Below are 19920 nucleotides of genomic sequence, written 5' to 3' on the forward strand. Positions count from 1 at the left end.
TCATCCCTTTGAAATGTGAATTTACAGAAATTATTTGATAGGGCTCGCAGTGATACTTGTCCATGTATAAAGGTTTCTTCAATCGAAGTCTTCATAATTAATACTTATCCGTTAACCTAGAGATATATGCTTGCGTGTATATAATTATAATATACGCCTCAAGTTTATGTGTCGTGCTGTAATAAAATGGGTCAATTAATTAATAAGGTAGGTAATTATCAGTGACCAAAAAAACGATACAGAAAACAAAACAAACAATCAGAGAAACTAATACTGAAACCCAACTTGTAACAATGGACAATTAATAGATATTTGATCTTATCAGTTTGATATCGGGGTATTACCTGGAATAGACAATATCAACTGTTTAAGATAACAATGATAGCAAATGATAACATTGTTATAAAAAAATTATGATATTTTTAGATGAACACTCATCCTTTCATTGTTTAAAAAGAACAATCTTGATTTAATCAATCAACATTGAAACAAATTAATTGATAAATTTAGCATATCGATTCATAGAAAAATAAAATATTTATATTTTTTCAAAAACGTTTTGATCTAATTTTGCTTACTAGTATGTAAATGTTTGAATTCTGAAATTCATTGAAAAGAGTATCTTAACATTTGACATTTTTTCAATGCGAAAATATTTTAAAATAAGAACTGCAAAATGTTTCCTGATGTAAGCTATGAGTACATAGTAAATAAAATGTAATACCCCCCCCCCCCCGCCGCCGGTATATGGTATATACATAGGATGGAGTCAATGTTGTGGTAGTGGCATTTCTCTTGCATTAATCGACCGATGTCTTAATATTTCTTATCTGCCCGTTTGTTTGTGTGTGTGTGGTTTGTTTGTTTTGGTTTTCTTTCCATTTTATTATTATTTCTTGGGTTATTTTTGTTTTGAGAGCGGGGGCGGTCTGGGGTGATTTTAAATGCAGTGTATTATTCAAATTTTATGTCCTACTTCTTTGCTCAACCATTAAAAATACTTTAAAGAGCTAAGATCGTTCCATTACAAATGACGTCGATATATCTTTCCAGAATTTTATGTAGTAATTCTTAATGAGTAATATTTTTTCCACTCATATTTCATGTGTAACTACACCTGTGATTTGCAAATATAAATAACAGAGAACAACCTTTATTGATTTGTTAGGTGTGAGAAATATTCTGGGGGCTTGTATTTGCGTTAATTGTATTATGAATGCATTCGTCTTGACGATAAACCATTAAATTCAAATTGAACGTTTGTTGTAGGTGTATTCTATAAGAAAAAGAATAAAAGTCATGACAGGAAGTTCTGTATTAAATGGGCGTTTTCGAATATTACCAATTAAAGTTCTGAGAAGCGATTTAGTCATACTATCAAGGGTGTTCCATTCACATATCGGTTTATTTTTAAGCTACCGTTTCATAAAGGGAGGGATTTTATTTTGAAAGACGCCCAAGTTGAGTGTATTATATCATCCAACAGTTCATTGATTTACATTTAAGTATATATCACATAAAATGAAATTCATTCGGTAATTTTGATTTATTTCTCTCAATTATTCTATTCATATGTGTTGAATCAACAATTCATGTACATATAAATTTATATCCATCGTACAATTTAACATACTAGTACAAGTACATCTTCATACAAAGTAATTCTCTTACAATTGTCAATAAATATAAGACATCATTAATTGTTATGTCGTGAAAACTTTGTATATAAAAATAAATAAAATAAATATCAATAGAAGGTGTTTATCAATATTGCAGAGGCGCTTTTCAAAGCTATTGCACATATTAAATATACAACATGCAATTAGACAACTAAATTGTCTGAAAGCAATCGATATATGCATTGAAATACTGATCACAACCTAGTATTACACATACAACGTTCAACATTTACATTTATATGTCTACCGCCGCATAGTGTATATATATATATATATATATATATATATATATATATATATATATATATATATATATATATATATATATATACACATATGCGTTCAAACCATAGACATGTACAGGTATGTACTAGACTTTTGTACGGTAAATGATACAATATTCACAGAATAAAGAAACTGATTTTGTAACATAAATGATTACGCCGTCTACATGCATGCACATGCGCCGGATAACTTGTCATAAAAGTCATAAAATAGAATTATAAAGACAAGTCAAAAAATCTTGAAAAACAAAGAAATTCTTGTGTATTGTTGTGTATCCTCACTTTAGATCTAAGTAACAAAGTTACATGGAAAGTGGTCTACTTTTAGAAAATTTGCAATTTTCATCGACTCGATCTGCCCGTAATCAATAAACTGTTGTGTTTTCTTAGATTCAAGTGATCACGGTAGTTCCGCCACTGTGATGATATCTCTCCATTACAATCAGGGCGTTTCTTTCAAATTGGTTTTCTCGTGATTTAACATTTCTTCCTTTGATTCCTTGTCTCTGTTTTCTGTAGATTCCAAATCTCTCTTCGATGAACAAGATTGCTTTATGTATTGTTTTAGTTTATAGAGTCCAAAGAAGAAGAAATGGGCCAAAGGCGTACAGACGAATACAAAGAGAAAGGTGAGGAGAATGGATTTCCCTGGCTTATTCCAATTTAGAAACGAATATATAAGTTCGTCTGTGGCAAGAAAATATATCCATGTAAATAAGACGTAGACAAAACTGAATGCCATTGGAATGTACACGTGTTGAAATTTGATTGGTTTTGTGGTCAAGATCACGACTAGAAGAGTATACAGTAGATTCACCCCATGTTTATTGATGGTCCATATTTTGATTGTATAATCTGTAATAAAAGCAATGAATGTATTACATTATATTATTTATCATGATAATGTTTCCATCATGCGTCAGCTTTCATCTTTTATTGATAGAAATATATATTATAATTTTAATAAATTTGATTTTATGAAAATTAAAGATAGAAATATGAAATGCTACATGCCAAACAAATCACAGTAAAGTGTACACATATACATGGAAGTACTGTTCATTGTCGGATGAAACCTGTGCATACACACAATGGATAACCAAATATACTTACGTCCTGCGAGGATGGTCCAATATGACAATGCGATTAACAATGCCGTGGTGTGCGACATATTGTGTAGAACCCATGACAGTTTATAATACCAGGGCATGCCTGTCTTCGTTTCTAAAGAGATAAACCAAAAAAAAAATGAACAAAGATATCGCTAAACATAACTTATTATCTTAGTGCTAATTTAAGATAGTGATTACGATTTTCCACCACTAGAAGTTATTATATTAAAGCTAGATCTCCATGCGCTTCGCGTCGGTTGACAATGGTTTCCTCGGGGTGTCAATTTCAACTGTTACCCTCCCAAACAGGCACTATTTATATAATGTTGCCTTGATCGGTTAAAGAACGATTTTTACATTAAAATCTTCATGACCTACCTAGTTCTTTCGAAGTATGAAAACAGTAGGTATAAACAGCATTTATGCATTCCGTAACTGCCACCGCTGTCAAAAGGATGTATCCAACGTTGGTCAGTTTTAGTAGCCACTCCAGTGGTGCTCGGTGGGTCTTCAAGGACCACCAGTAAGCCTCCAGCGCGATCCACACACAATGATAGAGCGCCCAAAAGATGGCCCATGGTAGGTATAGAATGGGGCGACCAAACTGTATGAGAGAAAATTGATAGTGTGACCAATTAAAAACCTTCACTTATGGAAAAAAACCTAATGGATCATTGATTGATATTTTTTGCGAAGAACTTATTTTGATGGGTTTTTAACTGGATATTTTCCGTTGTTAAAAGGGTTGCATGGACGTGGCCATATTTACACTATATAAATCTCCTTTATAAAAAGAGCTTTGTATAAAAATATAGGCAAACACTTAGATTTTAACGCTAAAACTTATGGAACTTTTCCTTATTAAATATCACGGTTAATAGCTAAACAAATCGTTTTTAAAAAAATTAAGTGAGGTCTGGTGCTAAAATTGGAGTGTAAGGTAATTATTTCCCTTCCTGCTTTTCTTGTTACAATGATTTAATGTTATATTATGTTAAGATGTACATTATCATCCATTACATCTTAATCTGGGTATCGTGTTTCATCGTTAAAAAAAACTTTTGCGTGTCCTAGCAAAAAAGGTATATCATTTATCAATACGTACATAATAGTTCAGGGGTTTGGTATACGTTTTTATCTCTCATTCTTGTCACTTCAATTAATTTGAGAAGAACTGAAGACGTATATATGCTACAGTTTTTCATTACGACGTTAAATACATGAATTGAAACTTAAACCAAAATGACAATGTACCATGATTGTATGGAAAAATAAGAGGACGTGATACTTCTTAATTAAATTGAGTTTCATATGTAAAAGAGCAAGCACTTTTAAAAAGATCGTGTTTCAAAAAGAATGTGCAATGTCATTGGATGTTTCCTGCTGTCGTTACAGCATACATTCATTTATCTTTTATAATTTTTTTACTATGTAAAATAATAAATATTTTATTACAGTGTTTGATTGTATAACCTTTAAATATTTCGATGTTTGGAGGAAGAAAATATGACAAGCAAATTAGAAAGTAAATTTTATCAATTCTTAAGTTATATTATATTTTAAGTATTGTATTTATTCAAATTTAAGGGGGATTTTTTTTTATAGCAACAAAATAGGAAGTAGCGTTGACCAATCTAGTGTTATATGAGGTCTTAAGTACATAATTTACAAGTCCTTTCTTTTAAAAGCTTGAAGTTGAAATTCGGTTATACTCACTTCTAGGGCGACAAAACGTTTGGGATTCCTGTGGGCCAGTCCACACTCTTTGATGTGGAGTTTCCTGAAGCACGTGACTCGACCGTCACTCTTATCGCACAATACTGTCGTCTGCATCTCGTCAATTCGTCAATCGTCTGCTGAGTGGAAACACTTCCTGTGTTGTAGGGGAAATTCCGCTTGGGGTCGCTCACTATTACACTCTCTGATTGGAAAAAAGAGATTTTTAAAGGATGATATAAAGTCATAAGAGATCGGTAAACACTCTTTAATGTTTCCGATCAAACGTAATACAATACACTTAAAATTTTCAAAAAATAGTTGACGTCATTCTTTCCCAAAATTAAGTTTTAACTACCCGATATATCACGCCGCCGTCTGTTCAATCCCAATTTATGTTTTATTAAAAGTAAAAACTAGGTAATTCGCAACGTGGTTTTAAAATCAATTTTATTACTTTTAAATCATCTTTTACCATTGATCAAGACGGTTACAGATCAAAGTGTGTGGGTTTTTTTTTAAATATCTTTTTAAAGCACGATTTATAAATACGTAAAATATTTTATTTGGACATGGTGTATATTTGTTTGTTTATGCAACGTATTACAAATGAACTTTAAATTGAATTCTTTAAAACTCCTAACCACCTGGTAATCATGACTGGGGCTTTGTTCCGGCTTTTTATATTTTAATCCATTAATACTTAATTGTAAAGGTTAAATTTAAAACTTTCCCTATACCTAAGACTTTAGCCTAAGTATTCATATCATGAAATAATAAGTGTATTATGAAAATGTATTAACGTTGTTTCACAACATCAACAAAGAAAATTGAATAATATTTTGCATTAACGTCATTAGTAAAGGACAAAATGGAATTTTAGTTATTCAATGAAGAAACACGAGTATTTCATATAATTATTTCTGTAACACCCTTTTCCGTCAAAACAGTTAAAATCAGGTCATGTTGTAATTTCGAAAATTCTCACAAACTTAAGTTGTTTATCAAAATTTAATGCACCCCGACCAACTATTTTCAAATAATCAACTTCTCTGCCCAACAATGAAATCCAATTGACATCTACATTGGTTGTCCGAACCATAATTATTTAAAAATGAAACAAAATGATACTTCTCATCAATTAATCAAGATAAGTGCTAGCTTATCAAAAATACTAATTCTTATTAAACAACTAAAACTAGTAATAATGCTATTGAGAAAAAAAATGTACAAACCAAAAAGTGTTGTGATCGATCAAGTAATGATTTGGTCCGGAAAAGGCGGAGTATCTTAACATTCTAATAACCCCACACCTAGAAGGCATGATCTATCTCATTCTTTACCTTTTCCCCCCAAATAAATATAGGGCTGCCCACATATATACACATATCCATCCCGGTGAAATTTATGGTCTATCGTCAATAGAAGACGCTGAGGAAATGCTCTCTAATTATGCACATCAATTACACGGTCATTTGGTGGTCAAGGGGAAATGTTTGGGAGGGAAAGAGAAATCCAGAGATGAATTGGTATGAATTAACTTACAATGGACGTTTGTACATGCGTTCAAGAGGTGAAAAAGCTAGTTCCAGATGATGTATCACCTCCTGTATCCAATTTGCCAAAGGAGGGGCGAATCTTTTGATTAAATTAGGCGTTCGCAATTGAAGTTTTTAACTTGAGTCGAAAGGAGAGTACATTATCCAAGTTGTGATCCCTTCATTTATAAATTGCGTGCAATTGTACATGCACCTTTTATTTTTTTTCCCTACTCTCTTGCATTTGTTTGAGAAGAGTAGACACAATCATTATCCGAAGCAGATTTTAAACAAGTTGCATAGAGTTGGTCCAATCATTTGTACGAGTATTTAGTTATGTAGGAAACTAGTATATATATATATATATATATATATATATATATATATATATATATATATATATATATATATATATATATATATATATATATATATATATATATATAATTTAAGTATTCATAAGAACATGTAAATGTAAACAATTATACTTAACTTGACCTGATTTAGAACTAGTGTCTCGTATCGACACTTATATACTCAGTACCAGATACGACTTCGTTGGATTTTGTTCATCCTTGTACCTCTATTTCTATAGAGAGTTTACTGAAATTTTTAATTTTGCTCCCCCCGGTCAGGAGAGAGAGAGAGAGAGAGAGAGAGAGAGAGATGTGGCATCTAATTAGCTGTCAGTCTTCAATTCAGTCCGTTTAATAGGCACAGAAATAGAAGAGAAGCCAATAATGAAAGAGATGACTTATGAATTTCATGATAAACCCATCATCGGGAGGTTTTATCGTAATTGAAAACTTTCTCCCTCAAGATTTTTATTAAATTTCCAGTCTGACTGCTTTAGATAAGCAAACGCATATTCTCTACAGGTTTTCCATTGATTTTTGTTAAAATTAGCAACGCATTCCGCGAAACTTTGTGCAATAAAATTTATCAACTGCATGCTCTGGAGTAGCTAGAAACTTATTTCTGGGAGTGAAAAACATCAGCAAAGCTTTATACATTTAATGCAGTTTGGTGGTACATAATTAATACAGTGTCGACTGTACACGTATCAAAGTGCAAAATTCGCTTTTAATTGCCCTCTTTCTCTCTGCTCTAGAAATTCCACTAGTAAATAGCTATTGAAATGATTATATTACAAAGTTTATATTTTATTTCACACACAGAGAGGGTTGTATGAAAGATTGAAATGTAGAGCAATGCCTCACGTTTACTTCATGACTGAACCCATTGATGTTTTTAATTTTGATTCGGATGTGTTTGAACTACTTAAATCAGGGGGTTTTTTTTAAATTTTTATGTCCTTCAAAAATATCTGAAAATATCATTCTGGGTTTTTTTTAACTTTAATTCAGAGTCTTCTTCTTAATACAAATTCATCGAACATACAGATTTTCTCTTCTAAATATAATTTCGTAAACTATACATGAGAAATTATCAATCAACACCAAATGGCCGTTAAAATTGAATATTTGTGAAAGATATAGTATATCAAGTACTCTATATTGTTTCCTATGACTTAAAAATGACCAGTTAGTCCCTGATTAATGATTCGAATACGATAGATGCTCATTACAAATACTTATATCAAAATACATTCCAATCATGTTAAATTATTACAGATTCAGTGTACCAAACATTTCTCAGTATCAAAAAGTAGGTAATTAAAATTAAATGCCAGACATTTTCTTCTCTTTTAGAACAACATAATGTCATTCAAGTACATTAAATCATAATATTAAAAGTAACCATTTTTCCTTACCTTGTACATAAGACGAAAATAGCTACTATCCACTTAAAGCTCTTGACAGGTATGCATTAAAAACGCAATTGTCATTCATTCATTAAATATGTCTATATATACACCTCCAAACCCTCGCAGCATTTAACTATAGTATACTTAAGATGTGCAAATAATTCGATAACTGACGCAAAATTAAGGGGGTCGAGGAACTTTATATAATACTTATAGTGCAAGGACCGCCTTACACACTCAAAAAACGGTGGAGATTCGTTTCCGGATTTAGCGGTTAAGAAGAACGCGAACGAAACTCATACTAAGAAAAAGTATATTGTGACCTATAGAAGGAAGGACAGGATTACTACTAATATGACCTGGGGGTACGGATATTTAAATGTATACTGTAATCGCCACTTGATCTTCATTATTAAAAAGTTCATAGTTTTTAAATTCAGATCAAATATGAGTCTTTGAAGTCTTGACTTTGAATGGAATCCTTCCTTAAATAATCTATATAAACACGTTTTACACCTGATTGACTCACTGTCATCATTTATACGATGAATGACACAGTGCCGGGGTCTCCGCTCGCTGGAGTGGGCTTTGTATATAGTGGGTCGTGGTGACAATGTTTCACATTTTTGTTGTCTTTTTGTCTGTGTAATTATTCGATTGGTCGTTTACAGATTAGATCATAGATCTGTGGACAGACTACGGCTGATACTATCAGATTGTCTCATTCTGAGGAAGAAACTTAAAGGAGCACTGGCTCTACTCGATCATGCATTGTTTCTTTCCTAAATGAATCACGCCGTTTATCTTACCCAAACTTTCGCAAACTTGAACAATACAATTAATTTTATATTGGAGGGGGGGGGGGCTCTTTTAAATAAAAGAATCTATGATATCAGATCTCCGTGGTTGTGGGGTTTTCTTGTTGTATTTTCCTCGTATTCTTATCTCCATATCTGACAAGAATATTTGTAATGTTATTGGTGATAAGACGTCTAAGACGTATTGTCCTCTAAGATTCGTGCTGATATTTACATGACTTTATTCAAATAATTGGTCTTAAAGTTTTTCGAACCTCAATGATTCATGCGATCATATAAAAATTTTAAGATTTTCGGTAATCCTTTCACTTAAAAAAAATGGAATGGAGAATAGAAGATATAATTTCTGCCAAAAACTGATAATAAAAATGCATGATTGTTTAAAAAAGACACTGCCTATATACTCCATTTTCTAAAGTGTACTTGAGATAGACAGCCAGACACTTGTATTTCACAATTTTTAATTGTCACTAAATCAGGCACAAGTACATATTCTTGAAAAACTTTTAATTATAGTCATTGTTAAAATCAATACGTTTTGTACACATGCATGAAAAATATATTTGCCTATACAAAATATGATGTGTATCAAATAGATATTTGAAATTGTTTCAAAATTTATCTTTTATGGCCGATGTATTTGCAGTCTATCGAATATTGAAGCTTAAAAAAAATGGGTTATATATTTTTCTCTTCAATAAAAAGAAAAATGTTGATTAGGTGAAAACAATATAATCTTAAATTTCTTCGCATAAGCACATATATTCATGTTAATGTTTACTAATATAATAATACAAACTCGTTTTCATGAACGCTTTCGCTATTGATAATTAAATTGGTATCATTTTTTTAAAAATGTTTGCAAATGTTAAAATCACACGTTTTTTTATAATGTTTCAGCATGATCTTCAAAAAATCTTTTGTTAATTTCATAGGCGTCGGAACCGGGGAAAGAGGGGGGTGGGCTTAGGGCTAGAGACTTTTTTTTTGCTTTGTCAAGATTTCTTATAAGTTTAGCCCTTTGCTTTTCAATTTGCTTCCGACTGAATTGTTTACAAGGTCAAAATTATATTGATTATTGCATTGCGATATATCAATATTGATAATTATCCTATACATCGAAATATATTAAATCATAGTAAATAAATTCATATTTAATTCATTCAAAATTATTTTCCGTGACTACATTTTATATTACTGATTATTCATTGAGGAGTAACACATTAATGTAATGCATTCTTCCCAAACTCTGATATATTCTAATAGCTATGAAAATATAAATGAAAGCAACTCTTGATATTTAGTACCCTGTAGTTCTATTAATTTGTAAAGAAAGTTCAGCATTACCAACATGAGTATTGGCGTAATATACGTAAATTACAATCATCGTGAGAAGCTTTGTTATGCGATTTTGAAATGGACGAAATTCCAAAACTCAGAACCATTTACAGTTGTTTGCACATGAAATGTTTCTATATTTTACCATTCACATCCAATATTTACACATCTCGGCCGTTTTAGAAAAATATTTTACAATTGCATATAGAAGTGTTTTAGTTCATTTCAATTGTTGTTCTTTCAACGTGCTTTTTGTTTTTGTATTGTTATTTACTCTTTTATATGACCGAGTTGGGCTTTATACCATCTGATCTATAGAGCCCTTTTTTGAATTTGTAAAGTATATGCTTTTTTTCTTCTAAAATTGTTTCCTTTATTTATTCTCAATTAATTAATCATGCCCGATGCATTTTTGAATTTCATTATTAATATACGCCATCAAGTTCATTTTGAGATTGTTGCACTCTCCGGCTATTTGAAAATAACTAGGTCTACTCTTCCAATTCTTGATCCATCCAAGATTATCACAGCTACACAGGATGGGACACCTTGATAAGTCCAGATACTGAGGAGACTTCAGATTTTGAATACTTCGAGGTATAATTTCCAATTTCGTCCCAACAAATTTTACATACCTTAACGCATTGTTCTTCATGAAAGCACTGTCCGAGATATTCCAAAGAGGATTTTCGGACAAGTCAAGGATATTAAGATTTTTCATGCCATAAAAATCGTCTTCGTGTATGGATGAAATATTACTGCTGGTTATTTGAAGTTGTGTAATGCTATTCACTTTCGAGACACACTTTGGAACATGGGACAATTTGGTGTTATTTATAACTGTCGCTGAAGTTTGATGTGAACAAGTTTTCACCAAACGACACGACAGGTTCGTCCAAAACTGTGACGCTGTAAAGATGGCTGGCGTTCAGGAGAATTTCTGGAAGCTTTGTAAGTCCATTGTTTTGGAAAGTGACCTCTATAAGACCCGGTAGACCTTCAGGCATTGACTTCTGTATCGCTTCCGCGGTAAGATTGGTATTTCCATCTAGTTTCAGATCCTGGAGATTGTGAAGTTCATTCATCGAAGAAGGAAGTCTTGTCAAATTCGTGTCGTGGATTCCAAGATGTTGCAAAGAGTCCTTGTACGGAGAGAAAACGTCTTCTGGCAGACTAATAAAGGACACACCTGAAATGTCTATCGAGGCTAATTTTGTGAGACATTTCAAACTGGTTGGCCATGCTTGGAGATCACGTGATCCAAAATCTATAAATAGCAAAGATTTCGAAACGTTCTTCATGATCTCGTTATCTAAATCAGGCAACGGGTTTCCAGATACAGAGAGCGACATTATATTTTGAAGCTTGCCAATGGCTGTTGGCAGTGACGTCAATTTATTTCCCACCATGTCTAGAAAGATTATCGATTTTTCACTCCCAATGAAGGCTTGATCGCCAATCGTTTCTATTTCATTATTATCTAGTACCAACATATGCAACTTTATCCCCATAAATACATTTCCAGGTATTTGCCTTAATCTATTGTTATTCAAAAATACTGTCCATGAACCGTTTGTCGGCATAATTTTCGGAATTGAGGTTAGATTTAGATTTCTACAGTACACGGTTGAAGATTTGGAGTCGCATTCACATGGTGGCAGGAACGGACAAGACAAACAGGAAATGATGAACGAAAGAAGAACAAAGATTGATACCGCAAGTGCCTGAAATATAAATCACAGTACAGTGCAATAATATTGCTACATGTAAATTTAAATTTTATGAGAGAGAGAGAAAGAGAGAGAGAAAGAAGAAAAGAGAAAGAAACCTTCATTATCCAGTGGACGAAAGCTTGACACCTTTGCTTTGATAGTACAGTAGTTAAGATTGTAATGCATACGAATTGCCTGACTTTCCTTATCTCTATCAACACATTAGATTCTTACAATCTATTACTTTTAGCCCTCTTTAACGTTTTGTGGCATATAAAAATGGCCTGGTTGGTAGTCAGATTGGAGGTGTTTGTGTGTGTATTTTGAGAAATAGCACTGTTTCCTATGTTTGAATGAGTATAATTTAACCTTTAATTTACAGACATGGGAAAAGATAAAACGTTTTTAAAATAGGGCCCCGAAACATGCAGGAATAGCTCATTTTGATATGCATGCCACAAAGTTTTTTTTTTTGTATTCTGGATTCGAATATGACCTTTATTTCCTCTTATGTAATAACTATGAAGAACAGGTCGAACTGTAGACAATGCGAACACTATTTTTAATTACAAAAAAAAGGAGGAGTTGTTATTTCTGTAAAATGTATATGTTATAACTTCAGATTGTGTCATTATAATTTAAAAAGGTCTAAATACCGGTATTCAGAAAAAAGAAAAAGTTAACAAATTTATTCAATATTAGTCTATTAAAGACATTGGAGAAGAGGTTTTTAATCTTTGATTCGCAATATCAGCTTATTTTCTCAAAAATTCTATAAGTGACTCTTATTTACTATATACAGAAAAGGGCAAATCCAATTATTTGCAAAATGTATAGCTTAATACTAGTATCTAAATTTTACACATTTAACACTGATATACTCTGAATAGTGTAAAAATTATAATTTTATATTCATATGTACATTTTTAAGTAAAAACAACTTGTTTGCAGTTCTCTTCTTTCTGTCTGTAATAAGAATACAACAAAGACAGTCACTGTGGTACTTTTATACGAGTAAGTTTTGCATTGCATTTTTATATATATACAAGAATTATATCCACTGAAAATTCTTAACAAGATAACAAGAAGAATGATAAAACTGCTTGTGTTTTTAGTTCACTATACATACATGTACTTGCATTCAGTACAACGACACAATCAATATCTATTTATTTTCCCAATTAAAAAAAATTATATTAGAAAAATTAAATTGGAAAATTAGATATAATATACCGTTATAATGATTTTGGTTCTCTTTAATTTGAATTCCATTTCGCGGAAACCAAAAGATTTATTTCCTTTCAATTATTTAGATGTTTTATCGATTCACATACTATATTTTAACACCTCGACCCTTTTAAACAAATTGAATATATCAGAGCTGCATTTAGTTTTGATTTGTTCATTTTACGCATGTGCTTCTCTCTGCTTACTTTTTGTGATTTTATACTTTAACATTTACATTTTTCAGTGTCTTTGTCTGTGATAACACTACGAATCGATTGTGTAATACAAGTTCCAATACATGTCATCAATTACTAATTTGCAATTGATTATGTAATCGGACAATTGCTGGTAATAATATAAATATAAGTAACAAGTAATAATTCTTTAAATATTATGAGGTGATCAAATATGCTTGAGCACGATCAAAACTATATATATCATAAAGCCTTTTAGACTTTATTGGATTTGATAACCCTCGAACGTATCCAATTTGATGACCTCATAATACTCAAAGAATTTTTTTTTATTCCTTAAATAAGGCAAACTTTGGCTATACGTGCTACCAGATGGTAAATTTACATTTGCGTCTTGCATTTGCTAATAGTATAAAAGAAGAAAACTTTCCCGACCGTAATATTTATTAACTGTTTTCTAATTTCATTAATTAATCGATGCATTTTGGAATTTCATTTTTTATATACTCCATCAAGTCCATTTTGATATTGATGCACTTGCCATCTATTTGTAGACTTTCTGGTCTAGTTTTCCAATTCTTGATCCATCCAAGATTGTCACAGCTACACACAATGGGACAACCTGATAAACTCAGATATTTCGGAGATTTCAGGTTTTGAATACTTCGAGGTATATCTTGCAACCTTGTGTTCCCAAAATGCAAATACTTCAGTGCATTGTTCTTTCGAAAAGCATCGTCCGAAACATTCCAAATTGGATTACCTGACAAGTCCAAGTTGAGAAGATTCATCATGCCAAAAAAATCGTTTTCATTTATGGATGAAATGTTACTGTTTGTTATTTGAAGCCCAGTAATACTATTTACTTTGGAGACACACTTTGGAACATGGGACAGTTTGGTGTTATTCATGGTAAGAGACTGGAACTCGCTGCTGAAGTTTGATGTGAACAAGTTGTCATCCAAAGACACAATAGGCTCGTCTAAAACAGTAATGCTGTAGAGTTGGCTGGCGTTCTGGAAAACGTCTGGAAGCGTTGTCAAACCATTGTTTTGGAAGGTGACTTGTACAAGACCCGGTAGCCCATCAGGCTTCGTCGAATCATTTATTGCCTCTGCGGTTAGATTAGTGTTTCCATTAAGTTTCAGTTCCTGGAGATGGTAAAGTTTATTCATCGAAGAATAATGAAGCGTTTTCAAAGGTGTATTGTTGATTTCAAGATATTGCAAAGAGGCCTTAAACGAAGAGAAAGCGTCGCCTGGAAGACTATCAAAGGATGTATTTGTGATGACGAGCATGGATAACTTTGTGAGATACTTCATTCCGGTTGGCCATTGTCGGAGCTCACGTGATCCAAAATCAATATAGGTTAATAATTTCGAAATGTTTTTCATGATTTCCTGATCAAAATCGCGCAGAGGGTTTTTGGATAATGATAGTGCCTGTAGGTTCTGAAGCTTGCCAAAAGCTGTCGGCAATGACGTCAGTTTATTTCCCACTATCTCTAAATCAGTAATCGAGTTTTCACTCCCACTGAAGGCTTGGTCATCAATCGTTTCAATTACATTTTCACTTAGTACCAACATTTGCAACTTGATTCCTTCAAATGCATTTGCAGGTATATGCCTCAATCTGTTGTCCAGAAAATTCACACCCCATCCGCCGTAAGGGGTCGGGAAGATTTTTGGAATCGATGTTAGATTTAGACCAACACAGAGAGCGTTTGGGTACCTGAAGGAACATTGACATGGTGGCGGGAACGGACAAGCAAAACAGGAAATGAGGAGCGGAAGGAGAACGTATGCGTAGATGGGTACCGGATGTGCCTGTAATATTAATTTCAATATATATTGTTTAACAACATAGTATACATATAACATATACATGTATTTCATATTTCATATTCTCTGTACATCTATTGCTTAAATAAATCTCAAGGAGAGAGAGAGAGAGAGAGAGAGAGAGAGAGAGAGAGAGAGAGAGAGAGAGAGAGAGAGACAGACAGACAGAGAGAGAGAATATACCTTCATATTCTAAAGTGACCTACATATATTTACTTTTACATACGAATGCTCTATCTTTATCTCGACCAACATTGAATTCTTGCAATCTTGCTTGTCCTACAATAAGGTCCAACTCTACATTTACATATTTTGTCGCGTAGAAATTTGAAGTAGAAGATCGACACATCGATCGTTATTGAATCAATTGAATATAATGTCATACAAGAACATTTTTATTATCAGCAGAAGATACTTTTCCCAAAATCTTGACAAGCCCAACACAAAGTTTGTCATGAAAAATTAAATTAATCCATAGTGGGAGGGCGTGGTAATTTAACGGTACATCATTTATCATAATCTTAAAAATAAAGTTCCCCCTTTTATTTTCACGTACTCCTACAAAATGAGTACATGTAAAATGTCAAGTCTGTCTCGGGGGTTCCTACTCGGTTAGAAATCAAGTTAAGTGCATGCAATCAAACAAATGTGTACCGGTAATTCCTTTTTACTGTGTAACTTCTCTGTTATAACAATGCAGTAAACGAACCTTAGTACATACATATAAATTAAATCATTAATTAAACTAGTGTTGAATTTTGAAAAAAAAAGAAAAAGACATATTTTATATAATAGATCAATATGAATTTAGAATCTAAATTTTTGTCGTAATTCAAATTTTAATATTAATAGTAAGGTATAGTTGCGCTCTGAGCATTTTGTCCACTGAGGATTTCGAGAGGATCCTTATCTCATGGGGTCGGAAAAGAGGATTTCAATATCTGTTTTTGGAGAATGTGCATTAAGCTAAACCTCAGAATCCCTCCCCCTTTCCAGCTCTCTACACTGTGACGTAATGATTCATGTGCGTTACTATCTTGACTTAATGCAGATTATTTTTTTTTTAAATAACCCAAAACTTAATGCCATAAATCAAAAGTTTTCACTCCTCAAGAAAAAACATTTGGATTTAAAACGTATGGTTATTTCTACGAACGGGTTAACAACAATTTCTTTCGGATTTCTCGGTTTTTATTAATAAGGTCAAAGGATGTAAGAAAAACAATGTCTTCCTCCCTTTCCGAAGATGAATTTCATCGAATGCAGGTATAATTTCAAAATGTTTTGCTATATCTATATATTGAATAGCATAAACGAAGGTTATGTAATCGTCCGCACAACATTGGTTGGCGTGCCTTTGGTGTTTGTGTGTAGCTGAAGGGTATAGAGATTTTACTCGAATTTCCTCCAACTGTCAAATTTGATTTTCTTCACAGATTCAATTGTTGGAACTAAGAACAACTAATTATGAACTTGATGGACAATGTAAAAAGCAAGAAAGAGGTATGTTTATATAAAATCTTAGTTTTTTTAAATCTAGTTTTTGACTGCTTGAGTAAACTACATGTACAGAAGACACAACAATCATTACAGTATTAAATGTTATACATTCAAAACAAACTTTTGGAAAAATTCCTCTTCGACGTTACTTGCTTTAAAAATCAAGGCCAGGGCCTTTTCACTCCCATCTGAAACAACATGCATCAAATACTGTAGACGTATTTTTTTCCACGGGGTCATAATTCCGCGGAATCACAATATCAATTTAATCCGCAGGGTAAAAATTTACGCGGATTCTTTGAATGAAAAGAAATTATTTGAATAATAGTTATTAAATTTAGTTCTGAGCGATTTTTATTACCTAGAATTTGTCCAACTTTGGACTTAAATTGTAAGGATGGTTCACAGTGAACAGTGATTATCAGATGTGCACTGATCGGTAGTCATTAGTTAGCCGATAAAATGTTACGATGCTCGCTTAAATCGTCTTGTGAAACACCACATCTTTAATTAACTATCAATTTATGGGTTCACATGTAGTTTAAATTATGAGTTGATCAGTTTTATCATTTAAAAGTCAGAGCACAAAGGGATCTAAAAATTGCAGTAAAAACACGGGTCTTAGCGGGTAGTTAATTGGGTCATTGAAAGACAGACCCGCTTGGGGCTATTTGTTGTCAGACACGTGCCGTTATCTCAAGCTGGGAGAAGTTTAAATTTCATGCAAGTAAATTTACGGAAAATTCAAATCTTTAGGAGATTAAATTATTTATTATGTGAATTCTCAATACAAATTTGTTTGACAGTTTGCATAGATAAAAACGATAAACATTGGGTACACGTATATGCAAGTGTTATATAATGTAGTAACTTCCGATTATCCTTATTCATGTAATGCAATTTCAAAATTTCATTCCAAAATGCACTTTAAGTACACTGGGGAAAAATTCCGCAGAAAATTTGTGCCCGCGTTCATAGCGTAAATTAATACCACGCGGACAAAAGTACGTCTACAGTATTCAAATGACCTCACATTATACAAAACTTGGATAGTCAGAGATCTATTATCTAACAAGTTATTTTTCATCCCTTAAGAAAATCAGTATCTATCATGGGCAGAACATACTCTGGGAAAAGGTACATTAGTGTGAATGAACCTGATACCTTCACAATGAATAGCACATGTCCAGTTTCCATTTGAGGATTTATATAATAAAATTTTACCTTCATGTATATAAACATACATTAAATTGGATGTATCAATTTTGTTCATGTCTTATATTCATATAGAAAACCAATTATTGAGAGACAGGACTGAAACCTTGGACAAAGAGTTACAGAAAGCAAACAAGGTCTGATTTGAGAATTCTGTTTTACAAACATATTAAGTTAAATTTTTTAATAAATGAATCACAAGATTATAGAATAATCTTTTACTTACTAAATCTTTTTTATTTTTTTCAGGCCATTCAGAAAAGCAAGAAGGCCAAAGTATGTATATAGGAAGTGATGATGCAAATATCTCTCTGAATTACTGATATAAGCACACATTTAAAGTCAAATTACTTGCACTGTTTTTGAATATACTGTAGATTGAAGCACATATTTTTGTTGGGTTACAATTTCGTCGTTTTTAAACCAAATGAAATTTTGTTGGCATTTGATTTCGTCTCTTTGTATTCATTGATACTCGAGTTGAAAATTTACAACGAAATTAATTTCTCAACGAATATTTCTGCCTTTACAGTATTCAGATACCATGTCATTTAAATACAGTAACTGTAAACTTTTATTCATGACAAGTTCATTTTGTGATTTACTTGGGATAAACTGGTTCACAAAAACTAGTTTTTATATTAAAGTCCTTAGCCTTGCTGTTACAACATCGCAAGAAATACCGTAGTATTCATGACGATGTTGCCCTTGCAAACCTCTCGAAAATTTTTCGCATGCCAAAAAAAGCTGGTTTACAGCATACAATTATAACAGGATTTGTTATATAATGAGGTTTCTCGTGCATCTTTTATTCATATATATGGCTTAGTTATTAAATTCAGAATGTGTAAATTATGTTAATATTTTTAAAAAATTGCTCCAAATTACCTTTATTATAAAACATACATGTAATAAAAGATGTTTGGCTTCTAGTGCTCTGATTATTGATATTGAATAGTAATCTTTTAAAAAGTGAGGTTGTGTAAAATTTTGTAAAACGGCTGATTTATATACAAATGTACTATGTTTTAAAAAAGGGAGATTGCCTAACATTTTGTTAAAGGGCTTATTTACATCATGGATGTTCATAAAGAGCTCGAGGTTGAACAATGGTTTATCAATCTATCTTATGGCATATTCTTCTTAAAAGAAAATTTTGAAAGGGTTCTATGAAAATAAATTTACTTGATTACATTTTTTCACCAGGAAGTCGAGTTACTGATCCAGGAGAATGACCAGCTTCAGAGGAAACTCCACAGTCAGGAGGAGGAGTTCAGGCTCCAGAACCAGACCCTCATGCAGGAGCTCTCAACTGTAAGTGAACTAGGTGTTCATGGTTATTGATGAACATGCAGAAGCTCTCAACCATAAGTGAACTAGGTGTTCGTAGTTATTGATGAACATGCAGGAGCTCTCAACCTTAAGTGAACTAGGTGTTCGTAGTTATTGATGAACATGCAGGAGCTCTCAACCTTAAGTGAACTAGGTGTTCGTAGTTATTGATGAACATGCAGGTGCTCTCAACCTTAAGTGAACTAGGTGTTCGTAGTTATTGATGAACATGCAGGAGCTCTCAACCGTAAGTGAACTAGGTGTTCGTAGTTATTGATGAACATGCAGGAGCTCTCAACGGTAAGTGAACCAGGTGTTCATGATTATTGATGAACGTGCTATCCGTGTTCAAGGGTTGTTGTTGTTGAACATACAGAAATTCTCCACAGTAAACAAATGGGGTGTTTAAGATTGTTGTTGATGAACATGCAGAAACTCTCCACAGTAAACGATTGAGGTGTTATTCATAAACATTCAAGTTCTCTCAACAGTACGTGAACCAGGTTCACTGGGTTGTTGATGAACTTACAAGAACTCTCCAGTGTCTCCACAGTGTAAAGTTAAATGGGCATTAAGGTACTTCACTACACCGAGACTTATACTTTTTAAGACACTACGTCACGAAATGGCGATTTAAATGTTTTGT

The 19920-nt window shown here is 32.6% G+C and overlaps 4 protein-coding genes across 6 annotated transcripts in view; 1 reads left to right on the top strand and 3 right to left on the bottom strand.

The window, feature by feature from the left end:
- Nucleotides 1-1522: 1522 nt before the first annotated feature.
- On the bottom strand, nucleotides 1523-8427 carry LOC128158568 (uncharacterized). 3 transcript variants are annotated; one of them, XM_052821447.1, is made up of 5 exons: nucleotides 8104-8427; nucleotides 4792-4996; nucleotides 3454-3679; nucleotides 3077-3187; nucleotides 1523-2818 (listed from the first exon to the last, which is right to left on the bottom strand). In XM_052821447.1, exons 2-5 carry the CDS (start codon nucleotides 4906-4908, stop codon nucleotides 2406-2408), a joined length of 867 nt encoding a protein of 288 aa, XP_052677407.1. In that variant the 5' UTR covers nucleotides 4909-4996; nucleotides 8104-8427; the 3' UTR covers nucleotides 1523-2405. The 3 variants fall into 3 exon arrangements, with proteins under 3 accessions (XP_052677407.1, XP_052677408.1, XP_052677409.1); XM_052821448.1 differs by lacking the exon at nucleotides 8104-8427 and adding an exon at nucleotides 6027-6165; XM_052821449.1 differs by lacking the exon at nucleotides 8104-8427 and adding an exon at nucleotides 5150-5173.
- A 2562-nt stretch (nucleotides 8428-10989) lies between these two features.
- LOC128158566 (leucine-rich repeat and IQ domain-containing protein 4-like) lies at nucleotides 10990-12124 on the bottom strand. The gene is made up of 2 exons (XM_052821444.1): nucleotides 12082-12124; nucleotides 10990-11977 (listed from the first exon to the last, which is right to left on the bottom strand). Exons 1-2 carry the CDS (start codon nucleotides 12085-12087, stop codon nucleotides 11084-11086), a joined length of 900 nt encoding a protein of 299 aa, XP_052677404.1. The 5' UTR covers nucleotides 12088-12124; the 3' UTR covers nucleotides 10990-11083.
- Nucleotides 12125-13819: 1695 nt separating this feature from the next.
- LOC128158565 (leucine-rich repeat-containing protein 40-like) lies at nucleotides 13820-15455 on the bottom strand. The gene is made up of 2 exons (XM_052821443.1): nucleotides 15411-15455; nucleotides 13820-15212 (listed from the first exon to the last, which is right to left on the bottom strand). Exons 1-2 carry the CDS (start codon nucleotides 15414-15416, stop codon nucleotides 13857-13859), a joined length of 1362 nt encoding a protein of 453 aa, XP_052677403.1. The 5' UTR covers nucleotides 15417-15455; the 3' UTR covers nucleotides 13820-13856.
- A 973-nt stretch (nucleotides 15456-16428) lies between these two features.
- Nucleotides 16429-19920, top strand: part of LOC128158558 (GRIP1-associated protein 1-like) — a 33040-nt gene continuing 29548 nt past the window's right edge. The window contains exons 1-5 of the mRNA XM_052821437.1: nucleotides 16429-16493; nucleotides 16664-16730; nucleotides 18018-18079; nucleotides 18192-18218; nucleotides 19149-19256. Coding sequence (XP_052677397.1) covers nucleotides 16452-16493; nucleotides 16664-16730; nucleotides 18018-18079; nucleotides 18192-18218; nucleotides 19149-19256 — 306 coding nt within the window. The 5' untranslated portion in view covers nucleotides 16429-16451. The remainder of the gene's footprint in view (nucleotides 16494-16663; nucleotides 16731-18017; nucleotides 18080-18191; nucleotides 18219-19148; nucleotides 19257-19920) is intronic.

Source organism: Crassostrea angulata, chromosome 8 (assembly GCF_025612915.1).
Source record: "Crassostrea angulata isolate pt1a10 chromosome 8, ASM2561291v2, whole genome shotgun sequence".
In the NCBI taxonomy this organism is placed as follows: Eukaryota; Metazoa; Mollusca; class Bivalvia; order Ostreida; family Ostreidae; genus Magallana; species Magallana angulata.